The sequence below is a fragment of the Aulonocara stuartgranti genome (assembly GCF_965226115.1).
Source record: "Aulonocara stuartgranti genome assembly, chromosome: 20".
NCBI lineage: Eukaryota > Metazoa > Chordata > Actinopteri > Cichliformes > Cichlidae > Aulonocara > Aulonocara stuartgranti.
In genome coordinates this window covers 2662885-2684849 of record NC_138956.1, presented here as the reverse complement: position 1 = coordinate 2684849, position 21965 = coordinate 2662885, and the positions used below count along the sequence as shown (strand labels likewise).

Sequence of the window (21965 nt, the reverse complement as noted above, 5' to 3'; positions counted from 1 at the left end):
TTCTCATCTCCGCCAGGTCAGTGGATGTTTGGACCTATTGGCCAATTTGAATAACGCCCGGGAGGCGGCGCGAACTCGGGAAATATCAGACTTGGCCCAGCAGCAACAGACAACAGCCACCCTGGAGCAGCCGCGTCAGTTTCACCGGCCGGATGTGGTTTTTCCCGGCCCTTTGGAGCCATCTGCGGGGAAAAAGAAACGGCATTCACGCCGCCGACGCGCCACCCCACAGCCGGACATTCAGCCTTCTAATTCACCTGTTGTGCTACCAGAAGCTCAGTCGGCTCCCTCGCAGCCCGTCCCAGCTCAGTTAGCTCCCTCGCAGCCCGTCCCAGCTCAGCCAGCTCCCTCGCAGCCCGTCCCAGCTCAGCCAGCTCCCTCGCAGCCCGTCCCAGCTCCGTTAGCTCCCTCGCAGCCCTTCACAGCTCCGTTAGCTCCCTCGCAGCCCTTCACAGCTCCGTTAGCTCTCTCGCAGCCCTTCACAGCTCCGTTAGCTCTCTCGCAGCCCTTCACAGCTCCGTTAGCTCTCTCGCAGCCCTTCACAGCTCCGTTAGCTCTCTCGCAGCCCTTCACAGCTCCGTTAGCTCTCTCGCAGCCCTTCACAGCTCCGTTAGCTCCCTCGCAGTCCTTCACAGCTCCGTTAGCTCCCTCGCAGCCACCCTCAGTTCAGTCTCCTGTGTCCCCGTTAGCTCAGCCATTAACTCCACCACAAGCTCCATTTTCACCTCTACCATCGCTTCAGTCATCAGTTCGGTCTGCCACTCAGTCGCCCTTAGCTCCATCATCCACACTGCCACCTGTTTCTCTTCCACCACAACCGTCACTACACCCAGCCACTCAGGCTGCTACTCAGCCAGTCATTCAACCCATAGCCCTGCCGTTGCCATACCCTGTAGCTGAGCCACTAGCCGTCCGACCCACAGCCACTTCAGCCACTCCTTCACCCGTTACACCTCCACTACAACCATCAGTGCAGTCTCCAGTGTCCCCAGTGCAGTCTCCAGTGTCCCCAGTGCAGTCTCCAGTGTCCCCAGTGCAGTCTCCAGTGTCCCCAGTGCAGTCTCCAGTGTCCCCAGTGCAGTCTCCAGTGTCCCCAGTGCAGCCTCCTTTAGCACAGTCACCCACTCAACCACCAGCACCACAACCGTCACTACCTCTAGTTCATTCCCCTGTGAAGTCATTAACTCCACCACCTACTCCACCCTCACCACCACCGTTACTACAGACATCAGTTCAGTCCCCTGTGCAGTCATTTACTTCTCCACCGTTAGCAGCTCAGGTCCCCGTGTGTCCAGCAGCTCAGGTCCCCGTGTGTCCAGCAGCTCAGCTCGCACCTGAACCTTTGGCCCAGTTCCCCGTAGCAGTGCGGTTTTCTAGCCAGCTTAACATTGAGCCCGGGGTCCCAATCCTCTCTGGCTCTACTTCAGCTCCTGCTGGAAGCTCGGATGAGCTCATCCAGGACTCCGCGGCTCCCACGCCGCCATCTACCTCGTCCGCTGGGGGTTCCAGTGAGCCCGGCCAGCACCTTCCTGTCTCCGCTGGAGGGTCCGAGGGGCCCGTTCAGCCTCCTGTCTCCGCTGGAGGGTCCGAGGGGCCCGTTCAGCCTCCTGTCTCCGCTGGAGGGTCCGAGGGGCCCGTTCAGCCTCCTGTCTCCGCTGGAGGGTCCGAGGGGCCCGTTCAGCCTCCTGTCTCCGCTGGAGGGTCCGAGGGGCCCGTTCAGCCTCACGCCGCATCAGCTGGAGGGCCCGAGGAGCCTGTCCAGCCGCCATCTGCGACCGCCTCGTCATCACCTGGCCCGGCTACATCCGCCTGTGCTTCTGCTACGCCCGGCCTCAGCCTCTGCAACCTCGCCTGGCCCGGCCTCAGCCTCTGCAACCTCGCCTGGCCCGGCCTCAGCCTCTGCAACCTCGCCTGGCCCGGCCTCAGCCTCTGCAACCTCGCCTGGCCCGGCCTCAGCCTCTGCAACCTCGCCTGGCCCGGCCTCAGCCTCTGCAACCTCGCCTGGCCCGGCCTCAGCCTCTGCAACCTCGCCTGGCCCGGCCTCAGCCTCTGCAACCTCGCCTGGCCCGGCCTCAGCGCCTTCGTCTGCCGCAGCCTCTTCAGAGCCTTCGTCTGCCGCAGCCTCCTCTTCAGAGCCTTCGTCTGCCGCAGCCTCCTCTTCAGCTGCTTCGTCTGCCGCAGCCTCCTCTTCAGCTGCTTCGTCTGCCGCAGCCTCCTCTTCAGCTGCTTCGTCTGCCGCAGCCTCCTCTTCAGCTGCTTCGTCTGCCGCAGCCTCCTCTTCAGCTGCTTCGTCTGCCGCAGCCTCCTCATCAGCTGCCTCGTCTGGTCCAGCATCCTCATCAGCTGCCTCGTCTGGTCCAGCATCCTCATCAGCTGCCTCGTCTGGTCCAGCATCCTCATCAGCTGCCTCGTCTGGTCCAGCATCCTCATCAGCTGCCTCGTCTGGTCCAGCATCCTCATCAGCTGCCTCGTCTGGTCCAGCATCCTCATCAGCTGCCTCGTCTGGTCCAGCATCCTCATCAGCTGCCTCGTCTGGTCCAGCATCCTCATCAGCTGCCTCGTCTGGTCCAGCATCCTCATCAGCTGCCTCGTCTGGTCCAGCATCCTCATCAGCTGCCTCGTCTGGTCCAGCATCCTCATCAGCTGCCTCGTCTGGTCCAGCATCCTCATCAGCTGCCTCGTCTGGTCCAGCATCCTCATCAGCTGCCTCGTCTGGTCCAGCATCCTCATCAGCTGCCTCGTCTGGTCCAGCATCCTCATCAGCTGCCTCGTCTGGTCCAGCATCCTCATCAGCTGCCTCGTCTGGTCCAGCATCCTCATCAGCTGCCTCGTCTGGTCCAGCATCCTCATCAGCTGCCTCGTCTGGTCCAGCATCCTCATCAGCTGCCTCGTCTGGTCCAGCATCCTCATCAGCTGCCTCGTCTGGTCCAGCATCCTCATCAGCTGCCTCGTCTGGTCCAGCATCCTCATCAGCTGCCTCGTCTGGTCCAGCATCCTCATCAGCTGCCTCGTCTGGTCCAGCATCCTCATCAGCTGCCTCGTCTGGTCCAGCATCCTCATCAGCTGCCTCGTCTGGTCCAGCATCCTCATCAGCTGCCTCGTCTGGTCCAGCATCCTCATCAGCTGCCTCGTCTGGTCCAGCATCCTCATCAGCTGCCTCGTCTGGTCCAGCATCCTCATCAGCTGCCTCGTCTGGCCCTGCGCCCACCAGGCCATGGCCGGCACGCCTGGGACTGGAGGGCCGCCGCTGCCTTCCGCGCGGTCGGCCTCCTGAACTGCTCCGTCGTCTCCTTCGCCGCCGCCGTTGCCTTGCGCACGGCCGGCCTCCTGAACTGTTTCCGCGTCGCCGCCGTTGCCTTGCGCACGGTCGGCCCCCTGAACTGCTCTGTGTTTTGGGTTGTTTTCTTGGGCTCCGGTGTTTTCTGTGCTCTTTGTTTTCTGTTCCGAGCCCTCCGTCCTGGGCCCCCGCCGCCCGCCCTGGGTTGTTTTCTGTTTGGTTTTGTTTTTCTGTGTTTGGGCTGTCTGGAGCCAGCCCTTGAGGGGGGGGTACTGTCACGGTCCTGGGTCTCCTGACCCAGCGTTTTTAGTTCTTTGTGATTTTCGTATTATTGTACTTGTGTGATTTATTCTATGGCTTCTAGTTTTGATCCCTTGCCCTTCATGTCTCCCTGTGTGCCCCTCTATGTATTTATGAGCCCTCGTCCCCTTTCGTGTTTATTCCGTGTCTCCCCTGCCTGTTATGTTGGTGTTCTACTCGTGCTCTCTCTCCTCCTGTCTGAACCTCTGTGCTCCCTGTTTCACCTCTCCCGTCAGTGTTCAGTTCACCCCGCCCTGTCTCGTTATGGCTATCAGTGTCACCTGTGTTCCCCGTGTGTTCCCACTCCCCTCGTTAACCCTCTGTGTATTTCTGTCTGCGTCTCCCTCTGTTCAGCGTGACGTCGTCCCTCATGTTGTGTGGATCTCCCTGTGTCTCTCTGCGTATGTTAGTTTACTTTTCCCAGTTTAGTTTTGTATTTCCTATGTTCTGCCATTCCAGCATTAAAGCTGTGATTTTGAGTTCACCCCCGTGTCTGTGAGTTTTGCGTTTGGGTCCTCCTCCTGCCTGCCACACAGCCGAGCCTTGACAGCTTCATATTGTTTGTTTCATCGATTATTATTTGAAAACGAGTACTGTTGCTATTCAGGGAAATATACAATAAGCATATTATTATCATCAGAATAACAAACTGCATATTCAAGAACAGAAACCTGTTGTGGACTATAGCTTAATTTTGGGATTTTTTAAATTATTCTCTTTATAGATAAACGAACTAAAATAATAAATAATAAATCATGCATTTAACTGCAATAAATATCCCAAATACAGCTAAATATGTTTAATTGTGTTCTCTGAAAACTATATATAATTAGATACATTGTGGTGAAAATTTAGACAATCATTTCTGGGGTCATTTAAAGTCAAAACAAGAGATGCAAAAAGCTCAGTTCTTCAACATCTTTATAAAGTCTGTAAAACTGAAACTGTGTGTGTGTGTGTGTGTGTAAGTTTGGAATAAACTGACTGACCTTTGCAAAGGTTTGTGTGTTGGTCTTTATTACTGACAAAATATTAGTGTTTGGTGTCATCACATAGTGACCAATGGCAATTTAATTTATGCAGTGATTTGATTACACTTTAACTACATGTGTTTTACGTAAAAGATAAACACATATGTAGGCCTATTGTGCCTGCTATTCAACAGTATTAATGAGCAAGTCAAAAATGTCCTCTTTATCATCAATTTGCTTTCAGAAACTGTGAAAAAGGTCTGTGTTAAAATCATATCACGCTTGATGTAATGTTGATTATTAAAAACATAGAGACTCAATATGTTTAACGTAAAAATATTTTTAAACTACCCTGATCTACTATGCCTTAATAAAATAGAAATTAAATACAATCCTGTGAGAATAAAAAGGATTTAAGTTTGTTTTTGACTGTAGACAGAGTTAGAACTGACCTGAGGTCAGCAGCCAGCTTGTTCCAAACCAGAACCATAAGCAAACTGGGATTTAATTCTGGGAATAGTGGTGATTTGGCGATGCATAGTACTTGAACAGGAAAAGAATTCAAGGTTACCTTCGTAACAGTTCTTTTATACGGGTACGTTCCCCTTCTTGCAGTTTTGTTTCATGAAAAATATAGAAGGGACTCACCGCCAGGGCAACATTTTCCTGCCTGATCTGCATGTGACTGACGAGCCCCGTGTCGTAACCTTGATCACACTTTCACAATGAAGTTAAATAGATTTTCTTAAGCAAGCCCGTGATGCACTCGCTGCAGTGGCACTGCATGACTTTTGAACTCTGACCTGTAATCTTTTAATCCACTGTGCAATATCGTTACACAACAATTAGCTTTCATGGGTGATAACATAAAATCAATCTTATCTTATGCCTAACAAACTGATTGTGTTTTATATGACTCGTTTTGAAGATTATTGAGCAAGCAATGAACTAGCAGCTAAACAGAAAAACAAAATCGGAACATTGTCACGTTTGTGGCTAACTTCCCCACCTCAGAGGGGAACTTGAGGTCAGGCTTAAAATAAGTACCTCTCTAGAGTTCACTGAAAGAACAACACTCTTGCCATGTCTATGCAGACTCAAGCAGTAAACACACATCTTTATACACATAAACTGGGTCAGGGTGTTTGGATTGTTCAGCAGCAAAACTCTCAGAACGCAGTACCACCCTGTAAAGGCAACTATGACCAAAGTTAACACAACATTTTAGCTTATGTGTTGTGTGCACCATGCTGTCTGTGGCTAAGTTATTGGCTGTTCAAAGATATAAATGAGCAAGTCAAAAAGGTCATTTCTTTATCAACAATTTGCTTCTTTTTTTTAAATCAACTAACACTTCCTGTACTCTAGATTATTCAAAAAACAGACTCTTTAAGAAAATCCCAGAGGAAACAAGCTCTTCAAACCTCTGGGATTAGTGGGAAAGAAAATATAACTGCTGAATTCAAAAAGAACAATTTGCTCTCTTCTACATGACAGCTGATGTGAGAGCTTCCAGCTGTGTCTGCTGCCGTAAGCCAAAAAGGAGAGATTATGACGCCTGGGAACCAGGAGGGGAATTCATATTACAGACATGAAGACATCTCTCTCAGGCGCTGTTGAAGGAAGTAATGTCACACAGTGCAGCCTCTCTGGCAGCAATGTATTTGCCACTTAAGACACACAATGACTGCTGACCACAAATATGCTGTACCCAGCTTGAGTGGACATGTAACCCACACAGTAATTCCCACCACATACATTAGACATCCAGAGAAGCAGGATATATTTCTTAAAGGAAACATATGTCTTAAGGTCACCTTCCATTAACAATTTGTTTTGCTCATTGCTACTTAAAGTTTGACTTGCATGACGCATAAAGATGCATATGCAGAGTTCAACATGTCTGTTAACTCTCAACACTCAAGCGATCAAGGTGCCCCATTGTCCAAACAACCCTGAAAGCACTGAGTTCGTCCACAATCTGCTCTAGTTGTTCATTGTCAAATCATGTTTTTCACCATATCTCTGAATCTCGAGCTAGGTTTGCTAGCCATTGTTCTCTGAAAAACATTACAATGTGGTAATTAGAAGTGAAAATGATGATAAAATCAAGCATGTTCATATTTTCCCTTTGCATTCTTTTTTTGCCAAAACAACCAGTTTCATAAAGCCTTGCTTTTTTAAACTGTTTATCCATGTTGGGGTCAGGGCCTATCACAAATACAAGCGTTGGTGATACACTCTGGACAAGCCAACAGTGTAACACAGAGCTAACACAGAGAAACCATGCAAGAAAACATTTACTCATCACTGATGAGTTTAAAATTAACCTGTCTTTCGACTGTAGTAGGAATCAAGGGTAATCCATGCAGGCACAAGGAGAACATGCAAAGGTGACACAGAGAGGCCTCAGCCAGCTGATTGTTCCATGCTGTGAGGTGACAGTACATAACAAACCATGTTTTAGCAGCTAAAGAGTCACATATTTCTGTCAGAAATTAGCAGAGACCAAAACAGAGTAATGCATTTTATCATATGGATCGCCATGACCCTGAAACCTCCCTTAGTTATACTGCAATAGGCCCAGGCTGCTGGGTTTCTTGTGTCTCTTTTGTCCCATCTCCCTCTATTTCTTCTCACCGCCCCTTCCTGATCCTGGTTCTATCTTCCTGTTAAAAAGCAGCTTTGCCTTTCGCCAGGTGCTTGCTCGTAGGGCGCTATTGCTAACTGTTGTATGGCCTTTACCTTACAATATAAAGCTTAGGGTGACAGTAGCTTTGATGCTATATAAATGAAACTGAAATTTAATAAAAATTACATATTTCAAAGATAGATGTATACACTAGTTGCAGGACAGTAGCATAGCTTGAAAACTTTCTAATGTGTGGCTGTTGTAGTGACAGCCTGTCAATGGCGTGTCCAGCGGGGTGGCCTGGGGGGGCACAGGCCACCCCCCCAACCAGACTGGCCACCCCAGGTGCCACCCCAAAGGCAAAACAATAAAATTCAATCAAATATCAAATGTACGATTATGTTTTCACGGTGACGCTCAGATATCCGAGTGTAAGTGAATGCAGCATCGGCTTCTGCGCTATGTGCATCACGTTAGCAAAGGTAGGAGAGCCAAGCAGAAAGACGGCACTGCAGGAAACAATTTTTCGGTGAAAGAAAATGAGGACAGAATAAATGTCCCGGTAAGTAATATCAAGTTTGTTGAGTTTAGTAAACTTCGGTGAAATTAGAATACCAAGGAAAAAAATAACACTTAAAGAATTATTGCAGCCCTCGAATATTTCTGACAGTTTGCTACTGAGGGCAGCTAACATAAGAGTTATGAGTTATAAGATGTAATCTAAGTCGTAACATTGCTGTATGGAGCTGCAGATTTGGTTGCAGGTTAACATAGCTGGACTGGCCATCGGGCATACCGGGCATGTGCCCGGTGACTTTTTTTTTTTTTTTTTGTAATGGCATGAACAATGAGAGGTGGTGGATTGGCCAGATGCAGGTCGATGTGTAAAAATGACTCAGTTGTTTGGTGGTGGCTATGGCGGAGCTTCCACAGAGGCCAGCAGGTGGATGAGGGAAGGGGAGGCAGGAGGAGAGCCCCGAGGCAGCCACCAGTCCGAGTGTCAGGTGAACTGAACTTCAGGTAAGAAGTTATGACCTGCAGTCTATCTGGGTCAGATATAAACCAAGTTTAGGTGGAGTTTATTTTCGTTGTGCTGACTTTTTACCCTCAGTTGCAATAACTCATACTGCGTTCTAGCCAGCTTGATGGAGTTTTTAGGTGGGTGGGTGCTATGATGTTACTGATCGTGAACTTTATTTTATTCATAAGGTTAGTAGAGTTGCCAACGGCTCCTTAAAAAAATGGAATGGTCCCGCATTCAGAGAAAATATTACACGTTTCGTATTGAGCTGAGAAGAGACGCAGTTTGTCTCGAACTTTAGCTAGAATGGAAAAAGACACAAAGCTGGAGTTATTCTGTGTTTACGCTGCACAGCTGCCTCTTCTCTCATTCTCTCACCCTCCCTCTCCTGTTGCTACTTCAATCATGAAACTGATCAATGATCAGCTGATCGGCTCTCTTGTTTATTTATCGCCCACTTTGTGCCAGAAAGAGGAAACCAGCAGATGTCGCGCTAAACAACAGCAGCACGTTTAAGCTTGATCAGCTGTTGTTAGAATTTATTTAATATTAATTTCTAGTATCAGCTGATGTTTGCTGGAGCCACAGCTGTAAAGCTGCTGGTCATGATGTCGGTTTGGTTATCTGGTGAGAGGGAAACATGAAGATGAAACCAGGAGATGTCCTTACTGAATCATCAGAGCTGTGATGGAGAAACAGGTTTACCTTTTGGGTGACATGAATGAGTTGAAGGGAAGTTATGAACTGTTTCTGAGAGACAAATAACACCAGGATCCTTTTCTAAGCAGCTGACAGCTGGTAACTGTGCAGGGGCGGGTCTAGCAAAGTGTTGCCAGGGGGCCAGGTAGGGCATTAACAGGGAAAGGTGGGGCACAAAGAAATACTTTTCTTTCTTATTCTCATTTAAAATACCTAGCTTTTATTAAATAATTATCTAAATCTTACAACCAAAGTTTTTATCTGACGTAAAATGTATAGAAATCATACATATACCAACAAGACTGTACATCACTGTCACAACAGCATTTGTTTTCAGTCAAAGGCTTTATGGCTTTAATACCTGGGGGGCCCGTCTCTAGTCAAAATGCCCGATTTTCTGTCCCAGTCCAGCCCTGCAGGTTAATACTGGCAGTGTCACCATGCCAGCTGACTGGATTTCATCATCAGCCAGTGTTGTTCTTTATCAATATTACCAAAGTTTACCATAAGGCAGCATAGAAAGTATTTACTTGCCTTTAGGTTTTATTCAAATGTTAGTCTTTTCAGTTGTTTCCCCACTTTTTTCCTGTTTCACAATCAAACACCAGTTTGTGAGAAGATTATCTTCTTTCTTTAACAGGCAGATAAAGTTTTGCATTGGCTAATTTGTCAATTGTTTGTTACAGATGTTCGTATTTTAATATTCAAAAATGTTTTTGCCCAAAACATATGTGTACTATATGTCAGTAAAAATACTATGCAAATATTGATGTCCTTGAATGCTGAGTAAACACTGACAAAACACTGATTGTATCTCTTGTCCTTTAGCAACGCAGTATCTAAAAACTTTGCACAGTAGTGGTTAAAATCTCATTCTAATAAGAGTTAAAAGCGCATTCGGTTATTAGGTTTATAGGGTTATTGAATTATGGTTAATAGAATTGTTTTTAACATTATCTGCCAATTACATCTGCCACCCTTCTCCAAATCTGTGCCCCTACCTGGCCCCCCCAACAAAAATTTTCTAGACACGCCACTGCAGCCTGTTTGTGCTGCCACCAGGTGGACAGGAAATCATGCATTAAATATTGAGTATTCACAGACTGCTCAACAGAAGAAGTGCTGGACCTGATATTTACATTTTTGACAAGGTTTTTTGAATTGGTTGTTGCAAGAAAACAGACACACCAGACATCTGTTACATGAAATGTATTGAGAACAGTCTGATCTCAAGTTTAGGATAAACCCTGCAGTGGCTTCTGAACTCTTGCAAAAGCAGAATTTTGATTTTTAACAGCTGATAAAATAGATAAATAAGCGCTAGCTTCTTCTTGGCTTCACTTGCAATAATATTATTGTATCATAGAGGGGCCTTTGAAGCGCATTCCTTTCGGTGCGGCGCAGACACAGGGGAAAAGGAAAATGAGAGGTTTAGCAAGCAACAGGAAAACCGCTATGAGAACACATTCCAGGCCGAGCAGACCCTGTGCGGTGGGACAATAAGGGGTGGGACAGAACTGTATACTATTTAAAAATCTGCAATCTTGGCTTTAAATCAGGAACGCAGACAAGACCCAAAGTGTTCTTACTTAGTGAGTAAGTAGAGGACTCGGTGGGGAACAGCCAGAAAGCGGAAGGAGTGTGGTTCCAAAAAGACGGCGGTTTGTGTTCTCGGTTTATCAGCGCAGATTTGGACCGAGATGAGATAGTTACAGCTTGTCCCCCTGTCAGGACTCAACCAGCTGCCTTTTCATTTTCACTTCTGCCACGCTGCCACCCTTCTTCCTTTTTTTCTTTTAAGAAGTGTGTGTATTTACGATTTTTAACTTTAATTCGAGGGGGCCGTGAAGGGGTGAAGGAAAAAAAGGACGTACTTTTCTCAAAAACGTCGTTTAGTCGTCATCGAAGCGGCGAAGGATGAGAGTTGTGAGGGGAAACATCTGCATTAGGGCCGTGTAGACGGAGGGAAAATGAAGCTGTTGGCATTGTAAAGCTTTCTTCTACCTATCGTTGACAAAACTTGGACCAATGAGAAGCTCTTGGAGCCGTCTTTGATATGGGAGACGTGAGGCGTTTACATCTGTCAAGTTAAAAACACAAAAACAACACGAGCAGAAACAGGTAATGGTCGTGGGTTTGTTTTCTTTTTATTCTGTTCACTGAACTATTATTATGAATCTTGTAGCACTGTAACACTGTAACACCGGATTAAAAGTTACCTTTTGACAGCGGCTTACATCAATCCACGTGTTTCCAGATGTGAACAGGTGTCAAATGGCCTGATCTTCAAGTCAGAATTAACAGCATTTACAGATTTTAACTGCGGTATTTGTTTCTTATTACTTGCCGTGTTTTTGTTATCATAGCTAATCTGTTATATTGTGGCACAGGACACGGTGAACTACCTTTATTTATTTCTATGTAACTGAGCACTACGCACAATTTAAATAGCCCACAGCAAAAATTGTGGTCTAGTAGACTTGATTTTAGAGGTGCTTACTTTTCCCTGCCCTGCGTGTGTTACGTGTCAAATGTGGCTTGTTGTGGTATTTTATTATCTGTGTCAGTCCTAAAACTCAAGTAGTGGTCACTCTGTAGTTGTTTCATACTTTAAACATAAGGATTTAACATATCCTATGTTTTATATCTTATAAATATGAGAAACATTCATCTCATTCGTAGGCCCATTTGAAGTAGTTAAACAGCATTCACTGACCACCTACGTCATTTAATTGTATCACTGTATTGCAATTTTATTTCAATGTAACATTGATAGAAAACATCGGTCCACTTCCTAAACTTAAAAAGAAAGAGTGCTTTACTGATAGTATCTTTGCACACTTACTAAAAACACAGATTTTCTTTCATACACAGGGTTTATTCTTCACGCATGGCTATTTTTACCCAAATAAGGATGTGGGTACTTCCTGAACTACTGGCATATGCCTTGTGACCTTTTTTTTCTAACAAATTTTTTAAGGTGAAAAGTCCATTCATTTTGAAGTGTGCAGAATGTGACATTTGCTTACAAAGATTTACACACATCCACACACAGGAAGTGTCTTTTGGCTGCAGCTCATTGTAAAAGTGACACAGGTTCTTTCCAAGTGGGTGCTGTTGCTGATCTCTTCAGGGTGCATCACTCATACCAAGATCTTCATGCATTTTTTTCCCTTCTTCTTCTTCTTGAGAAGCAAAGGCCACTCTCTGTGCACCGTATGTGTGAGGTACAATAATATTTCATTTGTCTTTTCCATTCTCTGACCAACGTCTATTGTAGGTATGCATGTTAGGAGCACTGAGTAAGCCATAAATCCTTCCAAGCTTGTCTTGAAAAGAAGGCACAGTGCTGCCAAGGTTACTGGCAGTTGATGACAATCACTGGATTACACGCAAAGGTTAAACGTTAAAATGACTGAATGTGATGTTTAAGCTGAGAATAAAAGCTTTTACAGTAACTCTGCTTAAAGTTACTTTCCTCCATTTTTTTTTGGGGGGGGGGGGGGGGGGGGGGGGGTGAAACGAGGCCCAGCAGAAAGGAAGTTTGAGACTCCTTTGCTGTTCCTCCCAATCCAGCTCTTAACTACACCGTCATCGCGATGGAATGAGAGATCTGTCTCTCTGTAGATGACAGGAAGCGATGTCAGTGGATCTTTTCCCCTGTGTAGTTTTAGGACAGAATGGAGACAAACAGGAGAGAGCTTAGAGAGGAAGTTTGCTGGAGTATAAAGTTAGGCTGCCCACGATTGAGGTTGTGATTACTGCACTCTCATATTAGGACCCAGTGCATGGTAAAATTATATCCAGTTGTCAGTTGTCCACCGAGAATAAGAACATTGTGTAGGAGTAGTTGTGTTTATCCTATTCTTCTCCTGGACCCACAGATTTAACACAGTTTACATTCAGTCTGAGTGATTCAGGAAGTGCGCTTTGCTGTTTGGTAGAATATAGCTTGTGGTTTTAGTGTGCCAGAGCTGTGTGCAGCGGGTTGTTGTGCACTGAGCTTGAACCCTAGATGCAAAGAATGTATAAAGATCATTTTAGTGTGATATTTTTAACCAATAGGAAACAGAAATATCTTAACTTAGCATAAGTTTCATGTTTGATTTGACACTTTGATAAGTATAGGAAACTTTAAAGAAGATCTTCCGTAGAATTGAAGGAAAGATGCACTTAAATGCGAGCCAAGCATATATAAATATTCATCTTTATTTTTTACCCATCTGGTTTCTCATCAGTGACATTTGACACGATTTGATGGAATCACCAAAGTGACTACATCCTGTAAAATATGTGGCTTGATGTGCCAAATTTAAAAGCGGATATCCGTGGTTTTTAGCAGACATGTGAAAGTTCTGCTGCCACACATCCAAAGTTCAACGGTTAACTGCTATGAGACATGTGCAGTTGGATAGATTTTTTTTTTCTGTAATCCCCTTTTTTAAAGCATAACTTCTGTGTAATTTACACAGTGTGCCAGCATGTGCAAGTGTGTGCAACTTAGATTTTTCTGCAGCTACAATTTTGAGATGCTGTGAAGGCTTAAAGTTGAAAAAAGGAGAGCTGTGCGCCTGTTATTAAACACCAAAGACTTGAAGTGAGCCTTGAACTAATGCTGAGTGATGTGGCTCCTGCAAAATCACCCTTGCTTTGTCTTTGAGACTTCAATCTGAGAGCTTTTCTTTTACAATTCTCACAGCAGAGTGTGCCACAGTTTGAACATTGACTTTTGGTGATTCCTAGTGTAGCTACAGTTTATCGTGTTACATAAACATCTCACGTGAAAGCAGTCAGTAGTAAATGCTTAATTAATTAAAGAGAAGGGAAACAGAAAACAGTCTGATTATTAGAATTATTCGTGCAAACAACACTGAATGAGTGACTGCCGTTATCTGCTGAGTTGGGTTAGAAACCTTTTAAATCTCATGTTTATTTAAAACAAATACACTCACCACCCATACTAACAAGTTACTGATTGTTAGTATCAAATTGGACTGCCTTTTGCCTTCTGAACTGCTTTAAGCATTTTGTAGCAACGATTCAACAAGGTTCTGGAAGCACTGCTCACAGATTCTGGCCCATATTGACACGATAGCATCACACAGTTGCTGGGGAATTGTTTGCTGCATGTCCAAGATGCAAATCACAACATCCAAGAGGGAATCCCCTTGACTGAGATCTGGTAACTGTGAGATGATCAGAGCTTTGTGACATGGCACGTTATCCTGTGGGAACTGGATTCGCTGTGGTCATGAACGGTATTGACATGATCAACAAATACGCTTTCTGTAACTGACCCTACCACCTGAATGCTACGGCAGAAATCAAGACTCATTAGACCAAACAGCATTTTTCTCATTTTCTGTTGTCCAATTTTTACCTGGTGTGGTCTCCTGCTGCGGTTGTCCATCTGCTTCAAACCAATGTGTTGTCCATTCAGAGATGCTCTTTTGCATAACTGATTGTAGCGAGTGGTTATTTGAGTTACAGTTGCGTCTTGTCGGCTTCAAACAGTCTGTCTATTTCTGTCTGACCTCTGGCATCAAGAAGACATTTTTGCCCAGATACCGGGTCCATATTTTCTCTTTTCTTGGACCAGTCTCTGTAAACACTAGAAATGGATGTGTGGGAAAATCTTAGTAGATCAGCAGTTTCTGAAATGCTTAGACCAGCCAGTCAGGCACCAACAACCGTGTCACGCTCAAACCACTTAAATCACCTTTCTTCCCCATCCATTCTGATGCTTGACTAGAATTCTAGCGGGTCATCTTGACCATCTTGACTATGTGCCTAAATGCACTGATTTGCTGCCATGTGACTGGCTGATTTGAAAGTTCAAACCTTAGCATCCATGATGGTATGCTGTCTATTAATATACATACCTGAACATCTGTGAACATCTGTAACCTTAATATACAACATACCAATTTTGGATAAACATATACTATGACAAGCTGAAGCATGGCACTCTAGTAAAAGAGTCCAGGTAATGAACTGCACTTCAATTCTGTCACCCACTGAAAACGTTTAGCACATTATGAAATGAGACCTCAAACTGCTGATTTGCTGAAAATTGGTTTCCTCGGTAACAAAACACTTACATCATGTTGTTAAAAGAGGAGGTGATATGACAGAGCTAAACATGCCACTGCTCCAACCTTTCCCAATGTGTTTCTAGAGTTCTAAATTAAAATTCACATTTCATCGTTTATTTCATATTTTGCAACTTTTAATAGTTTAATCTAACAGGTTTAAGTTCATCCTTGCTATCAACGTTAGAGGTCCGAGGAGCAAGAGAGGCTGACTTTTATGTGATGCCTTCTTATTGCGTGACTCTCAGCAGTGCAGCTCTAAACAATGAGCAGACCTGAGTCTCGCCGGCCAGCCGGGTGGGGCCACTCAATAGCAGGAAGCATAGCCATCAACATTTACTCTGCGACAGGGGCAGTCCTGGAGTCGGCGGGCTTGGAGCCTGGTTAGCACAGCGCAACACATAATCTGAGCACGCATACACAAACACTCTGAACAGCCTGCTTCCCCTAAGACCCCTTTTCCCACCCAATGCAATTACAACACAGGCAGACAGGCTGGGCCCTTTGACTGTTTGTTTTACCTCATTGCTTCCTCCTCAGAGTCTGAGCTTTAGCCCCTGTTCAGCCGCTGTTCAGTAACTGTATGCAAATTTAAGCGGAATTCATAATATTAATTACCCAACTGACTTTTTTTTTTTACCTAAACCTTTGGATTTTGAGACAGCTCCTAATAATTAAACATCACCAATTGTTTTTTTCATTATGTAATTACATTACCTGGTAATATTTTTGGTAATATTTTGGTTTCCCTGCTTTTTCAGAGATGGGAAGCTCTGCTGTGCTCACAGGGTTGATAGCTGGAGTTATTTTGTGGACGTCTGCCATCCATGGAGGTGAGTTGGCGGTCGGATGTAGAAAATAATTTTCACTACTGTGAGGACATTCCCTTTGTTTCATTCAATTAAAGGTGCATTACAGAGTATTTTTGGTTCTGACGCTAAATCAGATTAGACTAATGTGAAGGGTCTGATTGCACTGCAGAACCCACTGAGAATGCGCCTCATAGGTATTGTTTTGCATCTGCAGCCTGCACATAGACTGGATGGCTCAGTCTGCTGGTTGTCATAAACATAAGTAGTTGTTTCCAGAAAGCAAGTTGAGACAAGAAGGCTGTGCAATACCTGTCAGATGTGAAATGGCAGAATAAACGGGTGCCTGGTGAAGGTAGTCAAATGCCAGCTGCAGGGCTGGTTGAGCTATATCACAGCCTGTCTTCCTCTTAGCTTCCAAAAATGTTTGCAGCACCGTAAACTATTTATGGTTTCTGCAGAGTTCTGCTTGTTTTGGGTTTTTTATAACACATTTATAGCAAAAGGTGTTTTGTGGCTTTTCATGCACACATGCTACACTTTAACATTTAAAGTTATATGTTACCCTATCCATCCACTGAGTCCTTTTTAGTATCATAGTTCAAAAATATGACGATTTAAAATATAAAAAGTATCTGTTTATTTAGACCTTTCTATAACAACTATTTACTTAATTATATTTGAGGAGGTAGAGTTTAGAATTTTTACATTTTCTTTCAAAACAAAGATGGAATACTTGAATTTCATGTGTTTTTGGCTTTGTTTTACTGGACGTAATTTGTGTTATTACATGACCCCCATCTTCCAACTTGTTTCAGTGCTGATTTCATGTATTTTCCAGACACCACAGATGATGGGGATCTGCTGTGTGCCTGCAAAAATGACAAAGGCACATGTAAAAATGAAACATGCAGGGGAAAACATTGTTTTTATAACTGGATGAAAGACGGATATGAGGAGTTGGGCTGTTTCAGTGAGGTCACCAAAGTGCAGTGCTACTCCTCCTTGCCCAACTACTTTACGAAGTGCTGCAGAGAGGACTACTGCAACTCCAACTTCACAGTGCCTCCAAACATAAGTCAGTACCTAAAGCCTTTCCTTTTCAATACTGGAACATCACATTATCCAAGAAACAAAGAGCTAGTGTGTCCCTGTAAATAATGCTTTTGTCTTATTTCAGTTGGGCCTCTGGCTCATCTCCACAGTTCAGTTAACATCTAGCACTGTTTTGCACTTATATTACTGTAGCTTCCCTTTAGATAGCAGCTGGTTCCCCCTTGTGGTCAGTAAGAGCATATCAATGTCATGCCACTTGAATTTTATCTCATGAGTTTAATCTTTTCAGTTTCTTTGTGTCTATATGTGTGTATGTTCCTGACTTCTTCTGTGTTTCCAGATGGGGACCCGACACCGACACCCCCAGAAGCTGGTTACCTAGCGCTGTGGATCTCCCTGTTCCTGCTGTTCTTATTTGTTATTGCCTGTGTCTTTGGCCTGATACTACTCCTGCGCTTCCGACGTGCAGCCCGCAGACTACAAGATGCTGAAGGCCATGATGTCAAAATACTCAAAGTCCCCAGTGGAGATGACCCCACATATGGCGTAAGAGACGTTTCATGGCTGACGTCAGACAGAAAACAGGAAAACTTTCCTGTCTTTTAGTTGTTACGTGTGGATTTTAAATGCCTGCCTGTCTTCTTTTCTCTCACCAGAATATCTATGATGAGTTTTGTACATCAGGGAGTGGGACAGGGCTTCCATATCTTGTCCAGAGAACTATGGCCAGGCAAATCTCACTTGTTGAGTGTGTCGGTCAGTCTCATTTCTCTTCCTTTTTTTGAACACACAAGTAAAATTATATTCTGGAAATGTGGTCGAGCATGAAAATTGTATGGGATATAGAGATATTCATGACAGCTTGATGTCTTTACTTTTGTGTGTGTGTGTGTGTGTGTGTGTGTGTGTGTGTGTGTGTGTGTGTGTGTGTGTGTGTGTGTGTGTGTGCGCGCGTGTGTGTGTGTGTGTGCGTGTGTGTGTGTGTGCGTGTGTGTGTTGAGAAGTTTTTCTTTCTTTTAATTTTTGTTATATTTGCACGTTCAAATAAACTCTGTTCTATTTTATTCTATTCTATTTATTTGCAATTAATGATGTCACTTTGTTCGTAGGCAAAGGCAGGTATGGAGAGGTTTGGAGGGGAACGTGGATGGGGGAAAGTGTCGCCGTCAAGATTTTCTCCTCTAGAGATGAGCACTCCTGGTTTAGAGAGACAGAGATCTACAATACTGTACAGCTGCGACACGACAACATACTCGGTATGATACCAGTCCTTCGCCTCCAAAGAAAAGAAATTGCACCTTTAAGAAAAAACATTCAAACAGCAACATTTTCTCTGTTTGCTTTTGCTTTTTAGGTTTCATAGCCTCCGACATGACATCCAAGAATTCCAGTACCCAGCTGTGGCTCGTCACCCACTATCATGAGCTCGGGTCTCTTTACGATTTCTTGCAGTACAGCAGCTTGGACCCAGAGAGCTGCTTGAGGATGTGTCTGTCTGTGACCTGTGGCCTGGTCCACCTCCACACTGAGATTGTTAGCTCCCAGGAAAAACCAGCTATTGCCCACCGAGACCTGAAAAGCCGAAATATTCTGGTAAAGCGCAACGGACAATGCTGCATCGCTGATCTCGGTAAGGTTTGCAAGGATATTCACAAAATCTGCTAACAGTTTATAGCAATGTATTTAGAGAAAGAGCTCTTTAAAGATGCATTTTGTAGTGTGTATTGTACTGTAAATTAAAAGCTTTTTCTGTGTTCATTCGTTCCTCAGGTTTAGCAGTGATACACTCTCAGTCCCATGACTACCTCGATATGGGCAATAACCCTCGCGTGGGGACCAAGCGCTACATGGCCCCTGAGGTGCTGGATGAAACTATCCGTGTGGATGTTTTTGAGTCCTATAAGCAAACTGACATCTGGGCTCTCGGGCTGGTCTTTTGGGAAATTACCCGCAGGACTCTTGTCAATGGTAGGTTAACAGTGATCTGTTTTTAATGTTATGCCTTTCCATCCATTAGCAGAAAAATCTGGCCTTAGATTAAACCTCAGGAAGCAAATGTAGATATATATCCACAAATTTGTTATGAAGCTAATGCATCACACGAGCGAGCGTGTTAAAAACAAGTTCTTTGTCACACGTCTGTCTGCTTTTGTAGAGTATATAGAACAAGCAGCCAGTCCCATGTCTCTCAGCAGGCCAGTGTTTTTCTAGTCTGTGTCTGCCTCTGCTATCCTCTCTCATGATTAGCACTGCAGTAATTATAAACAGTCTTATCTGGTGTCAGCACTCACTTGTACATAGTCCAGATGCCCGTGCATGCAATTTTTATATGCAAGCACACAGCCATGCACCAATGACTGTGTGTGTGTGTGTATGCGTGTGTGTGCATGACTTCCAGATTTCCATCCCAATGTAGTCACCAGGGAGTTCATATCTCTCCCCGTTCTCTTGTTTAGCGAGACATGCTTTACAAAACTCCCACCGCAGCCTGTCTGAGTCTCTGAGTGTGCTCTTTCAGGCTTCATATGAAAACACATTTGTGTTCCGCAGATGTATGAAGAGATAACCCTCACAACAAGACACCTCACTGGGCTTTTAATTTGATAATTCTGACATCTTACTTTGCTTGATCACCCCACTGAATGACAAGAGGGGAACAAGTGATCCACTGTTTAACTTTGGGTTTTTTTTAGGCATTGTGGAAGATTACCGTCCACCCTTCTTTGACCTGGTGCCCTCGGATCCCAGCTTTGAGGAGATGAAAAAGGTGGTGTGTGTGGACCAGCAGAGGCCCAGTCTGCACAACAGACTCCATTCTCACCCAGTAGGCTATTTGGCATAAACAGACACACACAAGTAGACATAAAAATGAACGCAAAAGTACAATTACATTTTGGAAATGTGGTGTTTTATATTTTTTCTGCCTTTTTAAGATATTGTCAGCCATCGTGAAGGTCATGAAGGAGTGCTGGTACCAGAACCCAACAGCCCGCCTTACAGCCTTGCGAATAAGGAAGACTCTCTCCAAACTGGACCACGACGACTTCAGCATTGAAAAACTGAAGCAGGATTTCTAGACTGAAACGAGGAAACTGGATTGAAAACACCAGAAGGGATTTTGCACCACATTCCAACAAATGAAGTGCATATCATTACCATATTTTGATCTAATCACTCACTCGGTGTCTGTATCATATTAAAACCATATGACTTTGTGTAGAAGCATCTAGAGCCTCTTGTACCAAATGTTATATTTTTTGCAAACGCAAACATTCATCCACCATGATACTTAATACCTCTATAAATGAGGGAGCTACATTTCAGTTAGTTCAGGTTTAGGCCAGTTATTTTTAATTATCACAAAACAGTTAACATAGTTTTGTACTCCTTGTCTAACTCTCTCATTGTTGTGACAGAATGGAAAATCATTCTCTTAGGTATAATGTGGATTTTCCCAAAATGACCAATGATCCTTAAAACCACAGATAAGACAGGAAATATGTAAGTATTTATACACTCAAATGAAAGTACATTACCTGTCCTGTAAGTATGTTTAACTTAACTAAACTAAGCATATATTATCTGCACATAAAAGCAGTGAGATATTTAGATGTAAATACATTTTTATGTAACAGAATTAAATTTGATGTCTTCTTTTGCAACCATATTGTAAATATGTTTCAGGAGAGATATTGTTTTCTACTATTCAGAAATGAGACTGTGTTAATGTTGCTTTAAAAAAAAATTTTTTAAAAACAACTTTTTTCATACATTTTTGTAAGGCTAAAATGTACCATCACAACCACTATGATCAGTAAAGGAATTCACATACATGTAATAATGGATACCTTAAATAAAGAATTATATTTTGGAAATATTTCTGCTTTACGTTTTTTTAAGCACCTATTACTGCAGTTCTCACATTGACCAGCAGAGGTCATCAGACAAACAAGAATCCATACTCCTTACATGGGAGATTTGTGTAGTGTTTTGTTTGTTTATTTTATTTTATTTTATCTGCAGTGTATCTTAAAATTAAGATGAAAAAAATTCTTCATCAGATAATTAGAGAGTCTCTCTACAATTTGTAGGAGCTACATTTAAAAAGCTCTCATGTGACCTTCAGTGTATTGTTTGAATACATTTTCTCTGGGTCAAATGATTTAGTTGAGTAATAATTGCCTCAATATTCTCTCTGCTTTGGATTTCCTTTATGGAAATATTGAATGTGAGGACTTCTATTTCAAACTAATTTTTAGATCCTGTTACAAAAGGAGGAACATACATATATGAATACACACATACATAAAAAACTACACATAGAAAATATGTTGAAAGTTAAGCACTGGAGCAGAATGTCAAAAAGAATAAGAAATGTCCAATGGGAATTAAAACTGTGCAACAGTTTTAAAATGTTGCCTGGTCACTGGTGAAAATAAGACTTTCGGCTTCATCCCCTTTGCGTAATATTAGCATTCCAATGTTTTCTTTCTGCATCTGTCATGCTTGCTCTTTATCTGTTTATGTCTGTGTGTGTGTGTGTGTGTGTGTGTGTGTGTGTGTGTGTGTGTGTGTGTGTGTGTGTGTGTGTGTGTGTGTGTGTGTGTGTGTGTGTTGTCTGTCTTCCTAGTTGTTGAACAAATGCCAGTGAGATAATACTCCCTTGAAGTCCCAGTCTGTCTGGTCAGTCAGATGAGGAGCTGGTTATTTTTAACACTGCAGGGGGTTGTTGAAGTATCAGAGAGGCCAAGCTGTGTGTCAGTGAGTGCAGAAGCCCATCTCACATCTCCCTGTGTTTTCCTCCTCTGTGTATTCCTTTTCACTGTGGGATCATTCCCAGTGGCTCTGTAGAGACAGGAGAGATTTGTTCAGCAGACAATGCCCGCTGAAGAAATGTGCAGATAAATTGGACAGGGCCGATAATGGACAGATATAAAGCCACAGAGGAGGCTGTGCAGACACAGTTAGGCTCAAGGATAGATCAGTGAGAGTGCTAGTAAGAGGACAGGTGATAAAAGCAGGCACAGAGAAAGTCCCTAATGCACCTGGTTGCAGCCTGGCTCACCTCTTCCTGAGCTACATTCTCAGCTGGAGGCAGATGAATGTAT

General features: G+C 44.0%; 1 protein-coding gene and 1 long non-coding RNA gene across 2 annotated transcripts; both read left to right on the top strand.

Annotated features, from left to right (window-relative positions):
• The first annotated feature begins 7602 nt into the window (after positions 1–7602).
• LOC309697909 lies at positions 7603–9941 on the top strand. The gene is made up of 3 exons (XR_014273958.1): positions 7603–7742; positions 8105–8200; positions 8762–9941. It is a non-coding gene; the product is annotated as an uncharacterized lncRNA (long non-coding RNA).
• Positions 9942–10351: 410 nt separating this feature from the next.
• On the top strand, positions 10352–20734 carry acvrl1 (activin A receptor like type 1). Its single transcript, XM_082520114.1, has 10 exons — positions 10352–11021; positions 15754–15825; positions 16643–16879; positions 17198–17403; positions 17514–17613; positions 17967–18113; positions 18212–18487; positions 18628–18825; positions 19551–19681; positions 19791–20734. Exons 2-10 carry the CDS (start codon positions 15756–15758, stop codon positions 19932–19934), a joined length of 1509 nt encoding a protein of 502 aa, XP_082376240.1. The 5' UTR covers positions 10352–11021; positions 15754–15755; the 3' UTR covers positions 19935–20734.
• Positions 20735–21965: the final 1231 nt, after the last annotated feature.